This window comes from Parasteatoda tepidariorum, chromosome 10 (genome assembly GCF_982258835.1).
Source record: "Parasteatoda tepidariorum strain Cologne lab strain chromosome 10, Ptep-v5.0, whole genome shotgun sequence".
NCBI classification, from domain to species: domain Eukaryota; kingdom Metazoa; phylum Arthropoda; class Arachnida; order Araneae; family Theridiidae; genus Parasteatoda; species Parasteatoda tepidariorum.
This window is the reverse complement of record NC_141764.1, coordinates 1716146-1739631: the sequence shown is the minus strand read 5'-3', so window position 1 is coordinate 1739631 and position 23486 is coordinate 1716146. Positions and strand designations below refer to the sequence as shown.

Genomic DNA, 23486 nt, shown 5'->3' with positions numbered 1-23486 from the left:
ATCATTTGTTCGTACCGAGTTAACAAATGAAGAAAATAATAAATCTTATTATTTAGACTTGTTAATAGTTCCAAAAATTGCGGTTCTTCCACCCACATTTGTAAACATATCGAATTTAAGTTTATCTGAAAGAATAAAACTTGCCGATAATAATTGGAATAAACCAAAACGAATTGATGCTCTTTTAGGAGCAGAATTATTCTTCGAACTATTGGGTACGAATAAAATTAAAATTAAAGATTCCCAATTAATATTAATTGAAACGTTTTTTGGTCATGTTGTATCGGGAGTTGCGAACAACTTTAATTCTAATTTAGAGAAAATTAACGATTCGTGTTTTTTACTTGCTGAAACCGAAAATCTTGATAAGGCGTTAAATTCCTTTTGGGAAATAGAACACGTAAACGAAAATAAACCAATAGTTGATGACGAATTAAACTATTGTAATGAGCATTTTTTAAATACTCACTACCGAAAAACAGATGGTAGATACGTGGTTGAATTGCCGATTAAACAACAATATTCAGCTAATATTTCATTAGGTGATTCGAAACAAATTGCGTCTAAGAGATTAAAACAATTATGGAATCGCTTAGATCGTGATCCTAAATTAAAAGAATTGTACATTAGTTTTATTCGCGAGTACGAATCTTTAGGTCACATGGAAGAAATTTGCGATGATTCAATTCCGGATGAAGGATATTTTTTACCCCATCATGGTGTATTGCGACCGTCCAGCACTTCAACTAAATTAAGGGTTGTTTTTGATGGGAGTTGTAAAACTACGAATGGAATGTCCTTAAATGATTTTTTATGTAAAGGCGGAATCCTACAGGACGATCTTTTTACAATTATGGTTCGTTTTCGAAAGCATATTTTCGCATTTACGGCCGATATAAATAAAATGTTTCGGCAAATCGAAATAAATCCGTTGCAAACTAAATATCAAAAAATTTTGTGGAAAGAGGGGAGGGAGGAACCTCTCAAGGTGTACAATTTGAAAACCGTTACCTATGGTTGTACATCCAGTCCCTATCTTGCTACAAGAGTTCTACATCAAATTGCAACCGATGAAGAAAAGGATTTTCCTATTGCCTCTAAGGTTCTAATGGAGGATTTCTATATGGATGACTGCCTTTCGGGGTCAAGCAGTATTGAGGAATTTAATGAACTAAGACAACAACTAACTAAGCTCCTTCAAAAGGGTCAAATGAAATTACATAAATGGCGTTGTAATGCCATTGATACTTCAACGGAATCATCTCAATCGTTTCCCTTCAAACAAGATTGTGCAGATACTACCATAAAAACTCTGGGAATACTGTGGAATAGTAGAAAGGATACTTTTCACTTCAATGTCACAACGGCTTTAAGCTCGAATTACACTAAGCGTGAAGTGCTAAGCCAAATTGCTAAAATCTTCGACCCATTGGGCCTACTTGGTCCTGTTATCTGCAGTGCTAAAATATTCATGCAGCAATTGTGGCTTTTAAAATGTGAATGGAACGAAATGATTCCACCTCACGTCTACCAAAAATGGGACAAATTTTTACGATCTCTTTCTTACATAGAAACTTTGCATATCCCAAGATGCATTATGATCCTGGAACTAACGATTATTCGACTTCATGGCTTTGCAGACGCCAGTGAAAAGGCTTACGGTGCCTGCATCTACATACAAACTGTTTCCTATTCCAATGTGCCTTCCAGTCAGCTAATTTGCAGCAAAAGCAGAGTGGCTCCTATTAAGACCATAAGTATCCCCAGACTTGAACTTTCAGCTTGCTTACTATTGTGTCAACTCGTGCATCGAGTTATTTCATCTCTAAAATTTAAATTCGATCAAGTCATCTTGTACTCCGATTCCACGATCGCATTAGCTTGGATCAAGACCTCACCCCATCTTCTTAAGACTTTCGTCAGCAATCGAGTGGTACAGATACAAGAACTGTCCAAGGACTTTCTATGGAAACACATTGCATCAGAATTTAACCCGGCAGATGCCTTGTCCAGAGGTCAAGATGCCTTTGTTTTTTCTACCAATAAACTTTGGTGGAAAGGCCCTGTGTTCCTGAGTGAGAACATAATTGAAAACAATGAACCTGAACTAGATTTAATTCCTGATTGTGAACCTTTTCAGAAAGAACTGAAACCAGTTCTGCTACTGACTTCAATCACCAACAATGACTTTATTGATGACTTTTTAAATCTTTCAAATAATTATATGAAACTAATAAGAATTTTAGCTTTTATTTTTAGGTTTCTTTCAAATTGTAGAAATGTGAATAAATTTAGGGGTCCTCTCAATGTAAAAGAATTAGATAAAGCCAGAAATGTTATTATAAAACAGGTGCAAGGTGAGTACTTTGTTGCAGATATCTCAGCCTTAAAAAAAGGTAAGCCTGTTCCTGTAAATAGTAAATTGAAATTTTTGAATCCCTTTTTAGATCAGGATGGTTTGCTTAGAGTTGGTGGTCGGTTGACCAATTCTAATTTGAATTATAATTCTGTTCATCAAATAATATTACCTCCTGGTCATAAACTTTCTAAGATTATTTTTTCTTATTTTCATTTTAGAGATTTGCATGTTGGTCCTCAAGGACTATTAAATACAGTACGACAAATTTTTTGGCCAATCAGTGGCAGAAAATTAGCTCGTCAAGTTGTGCACGATTGTGTGCAGTGTTTTAAAATAAGGCCAACAGTCTCTTCTCAAATAATGGGTGATCTCCCTCCTGAGAGGGTGATTCCTAGCCCACCCTTCTCGAACGCAGGACTTGACCTGTGTGGTCCATTTTGGATTAAATATCGTAACCAGAGAAAGGGGTTATATAACAAAGTATATGTAGCTATTTTCATATGCATGGTCACTAAAGCTGTACATTTTGAATTATTGTCTGACTTAACAGCTAGTGCTTTGATAGCTACACTTAAACGGTTTTTTGCCCGCAGAGGTAAAAGTTGTACTATATCTTGTGACAATGCGTCCAATTTTGTTGGCGCTTCGGCGGAGATAAGCAAATTCTTAAAGTCTTTAAATGCTAAAAAAGATAATTTATCTGGTTTCCTTTCATCGGAGCAAGTACTGTGGAAATTTCTACCCCCTCGTTCACCAAATTTTGGCGGATTATGGGAGAGAGGAGTCGGACAATTCAAATATCACCTTATAAGAACCATTGGTTCTACGAAATTAACAATTGAAAAATTTTTAACTATAACTATTCAAATAGAAGGTATTCTTAATTCCCGTCCTCTTTCTCCTATGTCATCTGATCCAGAAAATTATGAAATTTTAACTCCTGGACATTTTTTAATTGGAAGAGCAATTAATGCACTTCCTGAGCAAAATTTGATTGATTTTAAAGAAAATTTGCTTAACCGATGTCAGAAAACTCAAAAAATTGTTCAAACAATTTGGAAAAATTGGTGTAACTCTTATCTCAGTCATTTACAACAAAGATCAAAATGGTTGTTTCAAAAACAAAATGTAAAACCAGGTATGATGGTTCTGGTAAAAGAAAGCAATTTACCTATATGTAAATGGGTTATAGGACGAATTTCTGAAATTATCACCGGTAAGAATGATAATGTCCGTGTGGTTTTCGTACGCACACCTCATGGAATTTTCAAAAGAAGCATTTCAAATATTGCTGTATTACCAATTGTTAACAATACTTAAATTTATATGTGGAATTCAAAATGTGAAAAAATAATTGTATTAATATTGCTTAAATTTGTATTTTTATTATTATTTCTATTATTATTGTTATTTTTATGATTATTGAAACATTCAAATGTCAGAATATTTCAATGGGGGCCGGGATGTCCGCGCCCTCATTGGCGAGATTGTAATGCGCCAAGCGTAGCTTTCTAACATTCTTTTCTCATTCAATAAAAAATTGTCCGCGCCCTCATTGGCGAGATTGTAATGCGCCAAGCGTAGCTTTCTAACATTCTTTTCTCATTCAATAAAAAATTACCAAACGTTACAGTCCACTAGACTCTATTAGCTCCGACAGTCAATTTGATTTTTCTTTTATGAAGCTTGGCTGCCAACAGGGTTGTCAGTCGGAGACAAAGAAAAATTTTGTAAGATTTAAAGTCGAAATTGCGACTGAAAAAGTTTTGCACGACTTCGATTGGTTAAAAACTAGTTCTTACAGGTAAAAAAAAAGTTTTTAATCGTAAAAAAATTATTTGGATAATTGTTTTTTTCTTAAGACAAGAACAAAAATATTGCAGAAATAATGATTGTACAATATTTAAAGTTATAACTCATTACAAATTAAATTTATCATACTTGGAGATTTTTTGAGGCTATTTGAATGAATTATTTTTTAAAAAAATTAATTCGCAACTAAATTTATTTTGATTTTTTTAAAAGTTAATTAAAATGGAATGCTATGCATCATTTATAAAAGTATGACAATCGATATATAGTTTTTCCTATAATGGTAATTATTCTTGTAGTTTACAACAACTACTTTTTTACAAATGTAGTGACTACAAACTACTTACGAAATGTAGTCACGACTACTTCAACTTTAAGGAACCAATCGAGACATTCATTTACACCTATTTTCAAAATAGTTTTTAATAAAAAAAATGACTTAGAATAAACAAGAAGAATTATTTAGAATTATTAAATCATGTTTACATGAACCAGTTTGTTATTCTAAATTAATTTTTTCGAATTTGTTCATTTAATTCATCTTTTTATGCCCTTCTCGATAGCGAATATTTGATTAGAGCATTCGTCCCAAAGTGTGGTACGCGTACCCCCAGGGGTACGGGAACAGTTTAGCGGGGGTACTCGTTCTTATACAAAATATCTTGCAACAAACGAAAATTTAAAAAAAAAAAAATTTTAAATAAAGCTAGCCATGAAAATATACGATTACGTATTTTTCTACTGGCTATTTTCTGCAGAGTTAGCATTTAATAATGAGTGGTGTCAGCCATAGAGTTGAAATAGTAGTATTCAGTAGTATACCCAGTATTTCAACTCTATGGCGTCAACAGCCAGTCTTGATTTTTAACTTTTGTGAAATTTTTTTACAGTAAAAATAAACATATTTTTCGAAAAATTCATTCGTTTTTTTATTAGCGTTACGAAAAATTCAGATAGGGTACACAAAAGTCGTAAGTTTGGGAAACACTGGATTAGAGAAATGCTAACAAAATTATCAAATACTTGCAATTTCGTTAAGTGATTAATGATCTTTTATTTTTTCTAAGAAATTAAGTACCTCGAAAATATCCTTTGAAATGACATCAATATTTTATGAGAGTACATTTGCTTGTGAAAGTGGAACCAAAATGATAAATTATTCATAATGTTAAATATTAGTAATACGTGATTCCAAATACGCAATTCTTATAGTGTCACTGGAGCGTCCTTTGACAGACCCGCGAAGAACTGTTCCCATCAAATTCGAAAAATTTGTTGTGTTATAACTAGAGCCCGGAAGTTCAGGCAAAATGCCATAAATGCCCTTTTCTGCCTTTTTTAAACGTTTTCTTCTGAAAATGCCTTTTTCTTTCCTTTTGTTAATAAATGCCTATTTCTGTCTAATTGAAATTTTTTCTGCAAAGCTTTTTGTACTTTTGACCGAGCATAAACGCAAAATGAAGAAATTTTGAAGTACAGAAATGGTTGACTGTCATCCGACGTATTGTAATGCATTTATAGAGAATAGGACTTTATTCCTTTTGTCTTATTAATATTTTCTCTCCGTCTCTTCGCGGCGTCACCTTCGCCCGATGCGCTTTGCAAGGAGAGAGAGAAAGGGAGTGAAAAGATAGGAGTTATTTTTACTTACAGTCAATAGAATTTATTCTTACTTACGGCCCATATAGCATACACCATCGAATAACTCGTATGCTCTCTCTCTTATCTACAAAACGAATTCACCAAGCTGGTTGAGCACATTGTAGCAGGAGCACGAAAAAGTTTTCTAGTACTAGTTATTTCAAAAATGCCTAAAGTAAAAGCCTGTACAAGCAAAAAACTGGACAGTTTTGTGAAAGAGTTTGGGTCAGATGTGTTTTCTACTGATGGGAGCATTCTGTTTTGTAAGGCATGCGAGAAGACAGTAAATTTTGAGAAGAAGTATTTTATATCTCAGCACTTGGAGACATCTAAGCATAAAACAGCAAAAGATAAAAAAGATGGGAAAACACCGACTCTGATTCCCACCTGTTTTCAATTATCTTCTCGCAAATCAGAATTTGCAATGGATTTATGCAGATCATTTGTAGATGCCGGCATTCCGCTGTGGAAACTTGAAAATAAAAGCATACGAGCTTTTTTGCAAAAATATACGAATCAAAGTGTGCCCTGTGAATCAACTTTAAGGAAAACTTATTTAGATGACTGTTACACCGAAGTTCTTAAAACTATTCAAAATGAAATCGGAACGAAAAACATATGGCTATCTATAGATGAAACGACAGATGTAACTGAACGATATGTTGCGAATGTTATTATTGGTGTTATGGGCCCATTTGAAAAACATAAAATCTTTTTGTTGACATCTGAACAGTCGCAAAAGACTAACAGTACTACAATTGCACAGTTGTTCACTAATGCACTGGCTTTACTTTGGCCAAATGGTACTGAGCATGAAAGAGTGCTATTATTTCTTACAGATGCAGCCTCCTACATGAAAGAAGCTGGAAATGCCTTAAAAGTTTTATTTCCTAATATGATACATCTAACGTGCCTTGCTCATGCATTGCACAGGATAGCAGAGGAAGTAAGAGGTCTCTATCCTGAAGTAGACTCGCTTGTTTCTAGTGTGAAAAAGTATTTGTGAAAGCCCCTTCAAGAGTTCAAGTGTTCAAAGAAATTGCACCAGACATTCAATTACCTCCTAAACCGATCCTTACGAGTTGGGGAACATGGATTTCAGCAGTCTCATACTACTGCACAAATTTTGAGGAAGTCACTCGAGTCCTTACCAGCTTTTCGGATGAAGAGGCAATATCCATAAGAAAAAGTAAAAATCTGCTTTGCAGTTCTAAAATAAAAAATGAACTGACTTTTATTTCAACTTATTTTGGGAAGCTCCCTAGAGCTATTGAACACATGGAAAAAAGAAATATGTCTTTGTCCGAGTCACTAAAGATTTTCTACAATACTATTGAAGAACTAATGTCTGCCAGCTGGTGACAGAATAAGGAAGAAATGTGAAAACGTCATCTCTGCAAATACAGACTTTGAATGCATCAAGGACATTGCAAAAGTAATTTCTGGTAATACTACAGTTGAACTTACCATATCTCCTACCATGGCAAGTTGTTTTAGGTACGCGCCCATAACCTCTGTCGAAGTAGAAAGATCCTTCTCTTTGTTTAAAACTATATTGACTGACAGGAGACAAAATTTCTCTTTCGAAAATTTGAAAAAGCATCTAGTTGTGATGTGCAACAACAACCAATCATCAGAATAAATCTGCATACAATATTATTGTAAGTACGAGTTTTCAATTTTTATTTCGCACCTACGCAGTTGAGGTTTTTTTTGTGTACAATTATGTCCACTTCTTTTGTACTATTGCTACGACAGTCGAGTGAAATTAGTAGGCATACCGGATACTTCTAGCAACTCTTTTTATACCTTGGATACCTATATGGGCTTTTAGGCATTACCAACTACCATTTTGCTCCAATTTTATGTGCCTTTTTCAAGTGCCTATTTCAAGCTTTTTAAATGCCTTTTTGCTTGCCTATTTTTGCATTTTTTATTGCCTGAAATTCCGGGCTTTAGTTATAACCCTGTTTCTTTACTATGCTAATATAAGTAGTAGTTGCCAGAAATAGCTACAAATTACGGCTTTTTTGTATCGCATTTCTCTCTGCACTAATTTTTAAGAAAAAAAAATATAAGAAAGCAAATTTATGATTTAACAATAAAAGCAAAAAGTTAAAGGGTTAAAAAAAAATTCAGAAACTTTCCATTGTATGCGAAGGACGAAGAATTTCACTTCATAAATGATTTATTGACAAGGAAATGATGTCATCCATAATTTTTTTTATTTTATTACGAACTCAAATCCCGAAAAACTAACATTCACCGTAATTAAAACAGCACATAAAATAAAATAATCAGTTTCGCATCGTGCTTTTAGTGGGCGTTTAATACCACTCAAAACTTATTTACGACTTATAATTCCAATTTTTATTCTGAGCATACAACCCATTCTTTACGATCAAAACGTTCTAAACGGTCGTGTTCCCGTTGAGATTCGACAATAAGTCTTCCAAAAAGGGAGATCTTTAAAATTACCACCATTTCAATGTCGTATTTGACGCTGAAGGTGGTCTACCAAATTATATCCTTTAATCCCGAACTTTTTTTCTTTCTTTTATTCTTTTTTTTCCTTCCTCTTATTTCAGTGTCTTCTGCTTGTCGAAGAAGAAAAACAACTGGGTATATTCAGAATGTCGAATTTTTTACTTCTTATTCATATCTTTTCTAGTGAAAAGGGGAAATGCCGCAGCTGTGGAGGTCAAAGTACGTTAAAAAACAACTAAACATGTCTGCCATTTTTTTTTTTATCTCCCCTTTCTTTAAAGAGACTCTAAATGCAGATTGCTCTTCTGACTTAGTTTTTATGCTTATGTATGCCATCATTCAATTATTTGGTAGCCATTATACAGTTATACATAAGAAATCACTTTCCAACTCGTTAATGAGAACTAAGGTATCTAGAAAAATCGCTCATTAAATCAGGATGCTCGTTAAATCCGTGTGTGAAAGTGTTCTTTTTTTTTAAAAAATAATAATGGTTATTCGCTTACTTCTTGTAAAGAAATTGATAGTTTCGCAGAAAAATAACTTCCTTTAAGAATTATTTCGGAGAACACAGTTTACTGGTAATCACAAAGCTAAAATTAGAAATGAAAAAAATTAAAATAGTGAAAAAAAATCCAGTATTTTGCCCTCTTTCCTTTCCTTTAATTTTATGCACTTTGCTTTCGAATCTTACTGTTTCATCTCAATGACTAAACATTTTGTATTGAGATATGGAAATTAATGTACGCTGAGTATACGCACAACGTGTCTATATATATACAGTCAAACCCCGCTATAGTGAACATTCAAGGAACCGTAATTTCGGTTCACTATAACCGGGACTTCACTCTATCCAAACAATTTTAACTAATCGTTCCAAACTCCTCTTTTATAACACATTATTCAAATAAATGACTCATAAAATAAAATTAAAATAAATGTCTGCAAAATAATACGTAGTAACAAAAATGTGTTAACAATTATTTTTTATTACTTTTCGTCTTGCGTACAAAAAGAAATTAAAAATCTTTAGCTGATGAGCAGTTCTCAACATCAGATATGGAAACACTTCCCGATTCTCGGATAATTTTTCCCGAATTTATGTTATTCCGCTTTTTAAACACATTCCATTCGAGCCTAAAAGTAAAAAATTAATTTAAAAGCAGTCTCAACAAATCGTTTAGAAAAATCATCGGCTTTGACTTGAAGTATTTGTCCAGATACCTGAAGATGGCGGCTTCTTAGACTGCTGAACCAATTCAATAATGAAGCAAACAAGTAAAATGCAAATTGCTACATTCTGTAATAATGATGGTTGATGGTTTAAAAAATCAGTATATGTTTTTATTTTAAAGTAGAAGTTTCAAAATTATTACGAATATATATTATAAATGAAGGAAACAAATCAGTCGAAGACAGAAAAAAGTTCCAAATATCCAACTTTCTATTTTTTTTTTTTTTATTGGTTCACTATATCCACAAAAAATAACATTATACGTGGGTAGAAAGGCACGGGGGCGAACATTTCGTTCACTATATCCGGGAGGTCACTATAAAACCGTGTTCACTATAGCGGGGTTTGACTGCACATACATATATATAAGCAAAAAGAGTTTAAATCATATTCGTCACATTTAATGATCCCAAGACATTGAAGCCGGAAAGATATGGTACTTCATAATATAAATACTGGTATTCTATGCTCAATTTCTCACCTAAAACCAAGAAACTTAACATTTTTCTATATTTTTTTCTTCAAATTTTATACCATCGTGTCATTTTTATAGTTTATATATGCAACATTAGTGTTTCTTAGAGATGAGAAATTTTACGTTTAAGAGCCACGCTCAAATTATTATCTAGCGGTTTTTTTTTAAATCTCATTTTCTATTTGCAGAATTTTTATTCATAATTTGTTTTTATTTATTTATTTTTTTGCCTTCTAAAAATTTAGAGCCTGGAGCCATATTTTCTATTTTACCTATTTAAGAAATAAAATTCGTTAGTTTAATCACTTTCCCTAACTATCCCGAGTTAACTCGGGTATGTGTACATTGCAAATAATTATTATCCCGAGGTAACTCGGGTATGTGTACATTGCAAATAATTATTAACCCGAGTTAACTCGGGTATGTGTGTACATTGCAAATAATTATTATCCCGAGTTAACTCGGGTATGTGTACATTGCAAATAATTATTGCTCCGAAGAAACTCTGGTATGTGTACATTGCAAATAATTATTGCTCCGAAGAAACTCGGGCGTAGCAGAACGTGTCAGTACATTTTGTTTCATCACGTTTTTACTCGAGCGGAAGCAAAAAATAAATAAATAAAAATCTGCTGTGATTGATTGTAAGTTTACCATTGATTGTTTGGGATTTTTACTATTGGATTGTGGGACTGCACACGTGTTTTGTGAGATTGTATATACGATGGCTGCTGAATTTGCACTGAAAAAAGCGCAAAAAAAAAAGCGCATATCACTACACTGGCGTTTGGAAAGTAACACCGTGTTGTCCCTTGTTTTAAAAACTATCCTACACAGACTAATATTTAACTTTTTTCATTTGCCTCCGAGATTGTAAACTGATAGTAAATTAAATGTTTTTAACACATAAAAAAATTAAAATTTCAACTTAAAACTTACGTATTATGTTTTTAGTTCCTTGACTTAATTAATAAAATAAAAAAAATTATTTGGTTTTTTTGCCTTTCTTTCCAAACGAATTGATAAGGAGAGCGGTTAAATAATGGAAATAAAATATGATTTTAAAAATATGAAAAATTTTTAACTAATTCGAATATATTCCGCTAATGAGACACGTTCTTCTGAAGTCATGCATTATTTCCTTCAATATTGTGTTTTGATTATTTTATTTCGATGACTCAAGTACGCAGTCTGACTCCAACAACAACAAAAAAAAAAAGAGTGGTGATTTTAGGAATGGGCGTGTCTTACATAAAAAAGCATGACGACCTCCTGCATTGCTTTGGGTGAACATTGCGTAGTCTCATCTTCACAGCATCCAGTCATTTCTGTGCATCGGTGCAGTAGTGTACAGCGTGGCAGGATGTTCTTCTCTGGGTATACATCCCTCACGCAGATCACTTGTGGGCGGGGAATCCGGCATCCGGCCTCTAGCCGCATCCGGACAAAGTGTTCATTTGCTTCCCGGACATCTGACAGTTCTGAAAAGATTCCAAATGATTACATTTTCTTCACACATAAAGTTTAACACACTTCAAAGAATAGTCCTGGCCAAATTATTAAACGCACTCTAAGATTCTATGTAAAATTATTAATTACACAGGTGATACTCTATACAGCTTTATTGTTTTTTATGTGACTGTTTGCACTTGTTTACGTTCGTGTATCAATGGGTTAAATGAGACGATATATAATATAAATGAGACGATATATTATATAAATATATAATATTTATTATATCAGGTATTATATTATTATATTGTAATAATGAGACCAAATCATTAGACGCACTGTGGTGTTTTAATAATGACATGATTTGCACGAATTTATACGCAATACTTTTACATTTAAACATGCTTGTGACGGGTCTATTATAGATTTCCTATTTGTATTTATTTTTAACGTATTGCATTACACAAAGTTAACCCATTCATAAAAAAAAAGTTAGTTTTAGTTTTTTTATTTTTTATTTTTAAGGAAATCGCTGGAGAGCCGAAAAAAAAGATATCTCTCTCATTATATTTGTTCCAATGGTAAGATTTTCACAAACTAAATTTCAATGACTTAAGGCAGCGGTTCTTAACCTATAGGTCGCGACCCAAAATTGGGTCGCAAAGCATATTTCTTGGGTCGTGCTGAGTCGAACCAAAAAAGTTAGTAATACGCCGAATAATAAGTAATACCAACACCTCCTAGAAGAAGTCATTGTGGCTTACTCAGCCTAATTTTGACTTTTTTTTGGGTCGCGACATGAACATATTTCTCAAATTTGGGTCGCGGCTTAAAAAGGTTAAGAACCACTGACTTAAGGGATTGACCTTAAATATGATGTAGTTGGTGTCAAATGAAATCGAACAAAGAGAAAGGGTGCTTTCTCTTTTCGACGGGTGAATACTTTAACTACCATAAAAATTAAACAATTCGCTGTGAATCAGGGCTTTGCTTAAGGCTCCGCAATTTCGAGACCAATGGTATGATTGTGGAGTGGCATTGTGAATAGAGAGCCGTCACGCCGTCTTTACTTCCATAATAATTCTCTGATTCGATTATTCGAATCAGAGAATTGATTTGGTGATTCGAATCACCATCTTACAACTGATTCGAATCAATTGATTCAAATCAGCTGATTCAAATTTTGTGATTCTGATCAATGATTCGAATCAAGTGATTCAGATCTCATTTCAAATCTAGTCATTTGGATCACTGAATCAAATAACATGACTTAATCGCGAATCACGTGGTTCGAACCAAATGCTTCAAAGAATTTTGAAATTGCAAAAAATTCGAAAAATGTTTATTTTACATATCGCTATTTTTCTTTTAACTAATGTCGATATAAAAAAAATCATTCTTTCTCATTATTGAATTATTTTAAGTAATACTTATTATATCTTGAATATAATTATATTGTACATGTTGCTAATTGCTATAAAAATGCATAACTATAGCAAATTTTAAGAAACTACAAATATATATATATATATATATATATATATATATATATATATATATATATATATATATATTTTATATCTGAACTCACCGAATTCTTTAATTGGAAAATCTTAAATAATGAATGAGTAAGATTCTCTTCTGTTTCACACGAAATTTTTAACTGTAAACATAGCATTACTGTGAAACAAAACTAACTGAAATTTAAGAAACAACTATTTATTAGTAATTTAAATCTATTTCGATAAAAACAACTTGTTCGAATCCATTGATTCGAATCACTTAGATAATTCGTTTTGTCAAACTCTAATACTAAGTTCGAGCTCCAATCCTTTACCTTTCAGGTGAGTGCCTTTTACCACTGAATGAAAATCTATTCACTAGAAAAAAAGTTATTCAGAAGTAATACTTTATTTCTATGGCTCACTGCTCTTTTTTATTGTTATTTAATTCATTAATGATCATTTGAAATTGTAAGTCTGCAAATTTTAACATCTTTTGAAACAATATAATTTTTAATGTCGAATTCGTTAATTTGAACGGAATAAGTTCTTGAGGTATACGAAATACGTCTTTTTTTTTTTTTTTATTATTATTTTTTTTTTTAATTTTTAGCTTTTAAATGGGAAAAACAGAATTATTCATAAGACGCGGTATTTCTATCATTTAAATCACTTGTTAAACAGTTTGTTAGCAATGGCTTTTACCAAGAATTATATCTAAAATAAGATTCCTACGTTTTAATCTGCAAAAAAGCTTATATAAGTATACCAGAATGTATGATGCTCAATTAATTTTAACAAGAGGTACTATTGATATTAGGTTAATGGGTGTTTCTTAATGCGTAATATGAAGAGGGAAATCAGGTGTGGTTGGAGTAAGATGGTATATTTGACTAATTGAAGATAGTGGTAAAAAACATGATAATGAAAATGATAGTCGAAGATGAAAGCTGAATCACAATTAAAATAAAACTTTTATTTTGTAGTATTTGTAGAGCTCGAGATACAAATTATAATTTTATCTATAAGACTTTCTAAGTTAAATAAATTTCACATAATAATATTAATAAGAACAGGCCATGGAAAACAAGGCCTATTCAAAAGCCCAATTAAAAAGCAATTGAATTGCTCCCAACAGACAATTAGAAGCTAATGAAGAGTTCCGTGGTTGGTGGTGGACATAATCAATATTAGGTTTGAAAAAATACATTGGTGATTGCGAATCATCAACAAGATAGTGAGAATTAGTATAACCCTATAACTGAAACATATTTGTGATCAGAAATTAACAATAAAGAGTTATAAATAAATTTTTGTTTTCAATAAGGCGCGACAGTGGATTAATGAGTCAACATTAGTATTGAAATAAAAAATGAGCCGTTAGATCGAAAAGAAAAGAATAAAATATTTTATGTTTGTTCTTAATAAATTTTAATATAAATAAACTAATTTATTTTATTTAATTACAATTCGATTAAAAATGATTAAAAATATAAGTTTAAGAAAGTAAAGAAATTTTAAAAGCTAAGAAATATGTAATGCCTATTGTATCATCACAGGTACAAAATAAACTACTATTGGTACCAAAATACCTATTATGTCATTTTTTTACGAAGTCGTTATTTTTTAGGACCCACAGAAAGGGATAAGTTACTGTAGAAAATTGTTGATCGTGGTAGTTTTAAGACTATCAGGATTTGACCTCGACAGTAGCATTATGACAACTGATACTAAATATAACTAGTGGGCTGAGCCCCCTGCTGGCTAACGCTCGCTAACCCCCGAAAATTGCTACGCAATCTTATATGGTTTGCTTCGCAAAGCAAGCTCTCTTCGCTCGCTTAGGTTCACATGGAATTAACTTAGGTTCACTAACTTAGGTTCATTTCAAATACACAAAATTCTAAGAATTCAGAACAATTATTCAAATCCATATAACAACTTTTTTTAAAAAAAACATTACATCCTTTTAGTAAATACTAAGTCATTAAAATTAATTTGAATTCAAATAAATGACATGTAATTTGTTAAACCAATTAGAAATGTGCTATAGTATAAAATCTTAAAGCGTAACAGCATGACTGAGACTCATTTTTCATTGAATAACTAATAACAATAATGAAACAAATAAATTCGTGATATAAATCAAAAATCGTCAAATGAATTCGTAATATATAAATTCGTGAAAAAAAAGCGCTTTCGACAAAATACTAAAATAGAGATCTATCGACAAAGACTAGTCACTTCTGCCTAGCTTAAGGTTTTTTCAGCTTCCGTTTTTAAAAGTGCCATACGTTGAACCACCTCAGCTAGATTTGGCATGCGACATTTTTAGCGGCAATCATTGGTCGATTTTCTAGCGTTGCCATTCGGGAAGTTGTAATGAGGCTTTTTTTTTGTAGCCGTGTAAGAGAAATATATATATAGATTAGCCGTTATTTTGAAGAGATGAACTTCGAAAAATATGTTTTTATTAATTTAATAACGTAAATAGCCACTAGAAAAAGCAAGAAATTAAAAAAAAAAAGTAAAAAAACAAACAAACAATGGTCTAGTTTTAGCTTAATTGTATCGGTATATCTTTCAATTTGGTAATGTTGAGCAATACTAATTTATTAATTATGTAACTCCCGAAAAAATAACGGGTATTCAATAAGTAGAATAGAAGAAATAATGGCTTAAAAACCAAATCCAAATTATCCTGGTTTATGGCATTAGCTTTAACTTTTATCTACAACAAATATAGATGAGTAAAAGCAATAAACTTTGAACCAAATACATTTATAATACACGAAAGCAGTAACGTGAAAACTTATAGAATATAATTTTTGAGTGAAAAATATTACTTAATTTCCCCGAAATTGAATTTTTATTTTCGGAACATCAGAAATTATTTATTTGGCACAAAATGAAAGTTATAGAATAAGGAAGGCATAAAAAATTTAGAAGAAGCATATAGATTAACTCTTTTATGAACATAAAAATCAACGATAATGAATTGTTTCCGCTTGTCTTAGACGACAAACAAAACAAACTGAAATTATGTTCACGCCACAAGCCGCGAAAGAAAGAAAAAAAAACCCGTACCGTTCGCAATGTTTATTATATAATCCACTTAAACGCCAAAAGAAGAAGCATTATGAACAAAAGAGTCAAGTAATTTGTCGATTCTAAAAGTAAGGTCAAGAGAGTCATAGGTCAAAAATTAGGAGGCCAAGTATCTTATTCTTCATTAGAACGCTTTTCGTTTGACCCCAGTAGAACATCTTTTTAAAAAAGTAATTCTTCATGTTAACGCGAAGAAAAAAATACTTTTTTTTCTTTCCTTAATATTATGTTTCCTTACATCGTTAAAATCGTTTTATTTAACATCCTTGTCAAAAAACGGGAGTTAAAAATAGTTTCAATTTTAAAACGTTAAGTAAGGACAATACGCAAAAATAGTAGGGAGAAAATCTTTAATAACTGTTTATCTAATTATTGGATTTTCAGGTATTGAAATGCAATCTTTAAAGATTCGAAGGCTTAATCTTAAACATTTAATTAACGTTACTTATAATTATTTCAAGCAATATTTTACCTTACAAAATCAGACACAAAAACGTACTTCTTGCGAATAAACATTCCCTTTTTGAACGCATTTAAGATCTGGAAAATAGGAGTCCCAAAAATTTTTTAGAAGGAGAGTGATAAAAAATTTGTGTATTAAATTCGTTTTATGCGCATTTCTTCACATTTTTAGAACTATTTCAGATAATTAAAGAAATTTTACACACAACTATAAAATTCGTTTTTCTAAAGAAATTTCTACATAAAAAATGATTTTTATTAAATTTTTAATAGTGGTCAAAAATGTTACAACGTGTTACAAAAATGTAAGAAGGTGCACGAATTTCTTGTGAAAGGAAAATTCATAAATACGATTTTTTTTTATTACCCATTAGCAAAATGTGTCTTGGTTTTGATTTCATGGCGTCCTCACTTTTCAACTACAATAATCATGAGTAATAAGTAAACAATGCGCATGCGTTGCTATGGCGACCGCTGCTGTTTGAAAAAAATTATTATAATTCTTTTTTCCACTTTAAATTATGTTATGCATTAAGTGGGTGAGTTTATTTTCGAGATAGGGGACCACTGAGATCCCATAACTACTTATTTAATTGAAAATAAAAGAGAATTTCATCATTTGTACGAAAGTTTTGCTTTTATTGTTTTAATTAAGAATCAGAAATTCTAAATTCTAATCAGAATTTCAAACTGGATCGTTTTCAATATTGATTCAGGTGAATATCATAAATAAAGAAGGTCCAGGCTGATTGATACGGTCCTAAAGGTTAGAGTTGAAGCAAGAAAAAAACGATGCCAAATCCTAACAACTTACATCTCCATCAAACACCATTGTGCCAATCCAAAAACGTTAATATCGATTGACTGTTCAATGTCTATTCAGTTATCAAAAGAATTTACACAGAAAGTGTCTGAGCTGCATTTAAATATGTCTGCGAAAATGTGTAACGAGCAGTTCAGGATTAACGGTTAAAGATGTCCAGAATGAAAACACAATAAAGTTTCTTTTCCCAAAAAAATTAGACAACAACCATTTTGCCATTAGGTAACCTGTGATCGCCCTGCGGCCATCACATTTTTCTTCATTTTGTAGTGAATCGTATTTATATAATTTTTAAATTGAATTTATAATGTTTATTTTGAGTACTATTCTGAGTAAAAAAGCCTTAAAAGTACATAAAGAGTTGCTCTCCTGCCTAAAATAGTTGGGCTATATTTTCCAGATCGAAGCGCATGTAACAAAATTGCAATACTTTATATTATAAAACATTTGTTTTGATATAAAAATCTAAGTCAAAAGTAAGAGTCTAAGTAAGAGTAGTCAAAAATACTTTAAATATATTATTTGTAAGTTGATGCAATTTATATTTTAAAATCTCACATAATAGATTTAAACTACTTGGTTTTCATTACGAAATTCTTGTTCAGCTGGCCTCAAGTATGGTAAATTTAATTTTGAAATTCAAGAGCATGATGAGCTCCAAAAATTGATAAATCTTTGTCGTAATTTAATATTACTATTAATTAAAAAAAATTTTGCTTGATTTTTAAATCTTTATTTTGCTTGTTTCGAAATTATTATTAGCAACAACAGTTTATAACAACAGGAATCAACAACAGGAAAAATATTACAATAGATACGTAAAAGAGAATCACAATAGCCAATACATGTTTTAATGGAATTCGAAAATCTAAAGTAATTCATAGAAAAACAAAAGCTATATTACATAAATCTCTTTTAAGATCAATTTTAACATATGCTTGTGAAATCTGGACCCTATCTTGTAGGCATGATGTTATGTTGGGTACCTTTGAGAGAAGGGTTTTGAGAAGTATGTTTGGAGGAAATAAACAAAAATGGTGTCTGGCTTAGAAGAACACATTTAGTGCTTTATCTACTCATATTATTAATAAGTTCATTGACCGAACCACAAAAAAAAGTTTTTAATGCCAGATCAGGTAGCACGCGAAAAAAAGGTAGACCGAATTCGAGATGGATAGATGGCCCAGAAAAACACCTTTTAGGCTTAAAAACTAAGAACTGGAAAACGCTAGTTGAAAAAAAGTTAGCCAGAAAAAAACTTTCAAGAAGGTCAAGGCCCACCCTGGGCAGTCCTCCATTAATGATAATGACAATGATCAGACCAAAAAAACCCACCATTTTATTCAGTTTTTTTTTGGTTACGCTTCTGAAAAATATTTCGATAAAAATACTTTTAGAGGTCCGTAAAAAATCACCAAATTATTATTGACACACATGATGCTTAATTAATTTTGATCATTAATCCTTACAGATGTTGAATAAAAGGTGCTGTTTTAATAATTACTAAATACGCTGATATAGTTAGTACTTAATATAAGCACTGCGGTAGTATAGGTTTTTTATGGCCCCCGAAAGGGTTCAGTATCTTAAAATATTTAGTTGTGGTAAATTTTGACTATAATGAGTTGACAGCGAGCAATAGCGTCCTACCAAACGATACTCAATATTATAGTTTATTTTAATTTTAATGGGATGAACTTCTAAATTATAATCTAGAGCAAAAGACTTATGTCTTTTGCTCAATCTAATAACGAAAATCCCCGAAAATTGCATAAAATAATATGAATGAAATTTTTTTTAATAATTCGAAATTACAGTATACTTTCGATATTTCAAAGATGAGGGAACGCTACAAAAAAAAAAATTCCAGGTAGCGAGTTCTCGACAAGTTCAGAACTTAAATATGTTCTAAAAAGTAGAAAAAGATATCCTAAAATATTACTTTGAAAAGTAGTCATAACACGTAAGAATAACTACTATTAAATATGTATGTAATGATAATTGAAGTCAAAATACAACAATGATCATTTTTTTTTTAAAGTAAGACAACAATATTTATGCATTAAACAAAAAAAAATTAGTTTACAATGAACTTACATTGTGATTTCTTTAAAAATAATTCCTTTTCTACTTCGAAAAATATTCGACATTACAAAGTTTTGAGAGGAAACCCTTCGACACAAGAATTCAAATAACATTAGGTAGATATTTAATAGGAAATATATTTTTTTTGATATAACAAGGTTTTCGATATATCGAAGTTCGAAACATGAAGAGAATATATTTTTTCATTTGTGTCGGTCTTTTAGTTTCCTTTATGATTTCGCGGATTTGATTAATACCGATTGATTGATTATTTAGTTATTCCACATACGAATAAAGGATAATCAGCTAGTTTATAATAAAAACCATTTATCAAAAACTGAATTTTAATTTTTAGTTTCCGGTAGATCAATTTTAGTTCTTCCACTTTATAATAAGATTCAGTTTAATTTAAAACTGTCTATTTGAGTGTTTTTAGAATTCCTCAGTGAAAAAAAAAAAGTGTTTATTGTCCGATGAACAAGTGAAAGAATGATTTATTTTCAAATATGGTATTTTCCCTTTAAGATATTTGTAAAAGCAAAATGTCTAACGGAAGATAAAAAAATAAAAATGAAATGTAACAACAAAGAAGCGTCATTGTTAAAATTGAATGGAAGTTTTGACAGAATTGAACAAACATTTCACAAAAGTAGCGACTCAATAAAAGAAAGAAAAAAAATCTGTTTTTGTCTATTTTGACAATGATAGTGCCTTACAAAGAAATGAAAAATTGACTTTGACAATGCATTGAAAAACTCTTATTCTAACACTATAAACATATATTTCATCATTTCGATGGAATTTAAGATCAAATCTATATAATGTATCGATATTTCTTATAGCGCATAGCCTTATGGGCACCATTCAATTGCAATAAAATATGTACAGTTCCCGGCCATATTATGAGACGCACTCTAAGATTCTGTGTAAAATCTTAATTATCTGGTGATACTCTATACAGCTTTATTGTTTATGTGAATTTTTGCACTTGTTTACGTTAGTCTATCAATGGGTTAAATTTGACGATATATAATTTCGACGATAGAATACATTAGACGATATATTATATAAATATATAGACTATTTATTATATCAAGTATTATACTGATATATTATAATAATTAGATCAAATTATTTGACTCACTGTAGTGTTTTAATAATTGCATGTTGTGCAGGAGTTTATAGGTAATGCTTTCATATTTAAACACACATGTAATGGGTGTTTATTTGGGAATTTTTTTTATATGCTTCCAATTGAATGAATATATTATTTTTTAACGTACTGCATTGCAATGTTAACCAATTGACACACTAACATAAACAAGTACAACCCATTTTCAGCAAACAATGTATAGTATCACCTGATAATTAAAATTTTACATAGAATCTTTTAATGCTTCTAATAATATGGACAGCAACAGTAATCCTTGGTCTTCTACTAGCAAACTCATCAGCAAGTGCCCAAAGCTAAACTAAAGAATTATCAGGTCTTCAGACGAGCACAAGTTTACATTAATTTAGAACGAAAAAATAACTCACATATTTCAACTTATTTAAAAATCGCCAATTTAGCAAGACTTTGAAAGAAAATTGTCCTAATCAATGAATAATTCTTAAGTTTCATGAGTTCAGTTGATGTAACGATGGAACTACCATTTCTCTGTACATATTTAAAAATCGCGAGCGCTCTTCGTGTGCTCAATTTAAAGTTGCTATTCGTTTCGGTAGGCAAAAATTAAAAAATTTAGAAACTTGAAATTACGGAATTGTGTAGAAAAAATGTACAAGGAATGCGATGAAATAAGAAAAATTAAAAATTCGATATTTTGTTCTAAAATTATTTACTTTTAAACTTGTAGAAATTAATACCAGGCGGTATACGCTCGATAGACCGCAGGATTGCAGAGGCTTGAAATTTGATTTGCTAAAAGGGCTATTTGTTTATAAACCTACTACTTTTTTTTAATGAAAAATTCGTCTTGTTTGAAATTTCTTGCAATATTAAGTGCTTTTCTGCGAATTTTTTCTTCTTTTTTTTTGTTCCAATTTTTTTGTTTTACGTTAAATTTTGTTTTCCTGCTGAAAAACTTTTCTGCCTTTTCTTGTAGGTGTGTAGAAAAATGGTCAGGAAGTATGATTGAATTAATAAATCTACGATTCGTCGTATTTAAATTCGATAATTACATTCCGTTAAACTTGTTGGGCGACATTTCATTACATTACATACGACGCGCTTAAATGTAGCGTAGAAATTTGAAGCACTCGTCTACAACCATTCATTCAATGTTACAGCTTTTTTGATCCGCTATGCCTCAGGGGGCCTTCCAATGAAGTAAACCGGTTTCGAATCCTAGCTATAGCTGGTTGATACGAATTCTGCTTGCGCCGACCGCAATGCTGACGTAAAATATCCTCAGAGGAAGACAGATCATGAGTTGGAATCTCCTTGTCGGCAGGCTAACCGTGGGAGATTTTGGTGGTTTTTCTTCTCCATGTAACGCAAATGCGGGTTAGTTCCATGAAAAAGACTTCTACGAAGGCAATCTCCCTATGTCAGGCGTTCCCTTGTCTTCTGGATTGGGTTGAAAATGACAAGGCTACGTAATTGGACATGAATAGTCGTAAATCTAAAATTTGGGTCAGCTGTTCAACGACGGTTTTAAAATAAAATAAAAATCTTTCATAGCTATTATCAACGTTTATTTATTATTATACTTAAAAAGCGCAACAACCCGGCCAATACTCATTTTTCGAGCAGGTTCAATAAAACCATTATTGAACCTGCTTAAATTTAATTAAAACAGAATGCTTAACAATTTCTTGATATGAACTATTCACATTTATTATTTCAATTCTACTCAACTTGTAGCTCATTTTGTTTCAACTTTTTGATGTTTAACGGGAGAAAAGAATTTTCAATCAGAAATTTGCCAACTTGTACGTTTATATGCGTAAGACAGCTCACGCGCGTGACTTTTCAATTCTTTCTTGCCAACGTGGAAAAAAAAAGTCGATATTTAAGAGTAATATATAAATATATTATTGAAATTTCTTTTTTATTGATCAAGAGATTTTTTTTTTAATTTTTTTTTTTTTTTACATTTAATAACATAATCAAATAATTTTTGTTTTTCTTTCTTTGAAGAGATTCATTTTCTTGAAGTATATCTGTAATATGGAAGCCTAAAAACTAATCAGGCCGCGTCAGAACCGGGTTTAGCTTTTCTCTTATCTATTCTCATAAAAACTTTAGGCATTCACTCAGTCTTGCAGTTAGTGAAAACTATTAACTCTTTTTCTGACCTGTTTTTACCAGAATTGCTCCTACAAAGCTTTTTCCAGTTTGCTAAATTCTACACTTAACAATTTTATTTATATATATATATATATATATATATATATATATATATATATATATATATATATATATATATATATATATATATATATATATATATATATATATATATATATATATATATATATATATATATATAAGGGAAAAATCAATACACGATCAATTTTATCAATTTTTGGTACGAAAGGGGGCAATTTTTAATTCATAACCATTTTTAAAATTTTTATGACGAAAGCATTTTAATTTAGAGACGATGCTGAGCATATAATCTATTTTTAGGATTGCAATGTTAGCTCTGAAATTTCGAACACAACTTAGAAAAAAAGAAAACTCCTGTTGACCAAGCATTGAGAAAAACTAGCCTCTGTTGATAATTTTTTTTTTGGATAACCAATCGGGATATTTTACGTCAGCATGATGCTAGGCGGAAGTAGAATTCAAATCGACCAGCCATAGATGGGATTCGAACTTAAGTCACCTAACTGCAATGTGAACGTTCTATTCTTAAAAAAAAAAAAAAAATTTGAAATTAATAAAGTAGCGTTATTCTTTAGGCACTCGTTATGCTAACAGGCACTCAGGGTTTCTCGGACAGTAGATAAATTTTTTTTTGATTTACGTAACTTGTGCCAAAAATATATGCAAAAAAAAAATCTTACGAAAAAGAATATATGTAACTTCAACTTTC

At 31.2% G+C, this 23486-nt stretch overlaps 1 protein-coding gene across 1 annotated transcript in view; it reads right to left on the bottom strand.

Moving 5' to 3' along the window:
* Positions 1-23486, bottom strand: part of LOC122270190 (uncharacterized) — a 143285-nt gene that overhangs the window by 16526 nt on the left and 103273 nt on the right. Inside the window, exon 3 of the mRNA XM_071184066.2 lies at positions 11260-11489. Coding sequence (XP_071040167.1) covers positions 11260-11489 — 230 coding nt within the window. The remainder of the gene's footprint in view (positions 1-11259; positions 11490-23486) is intronic.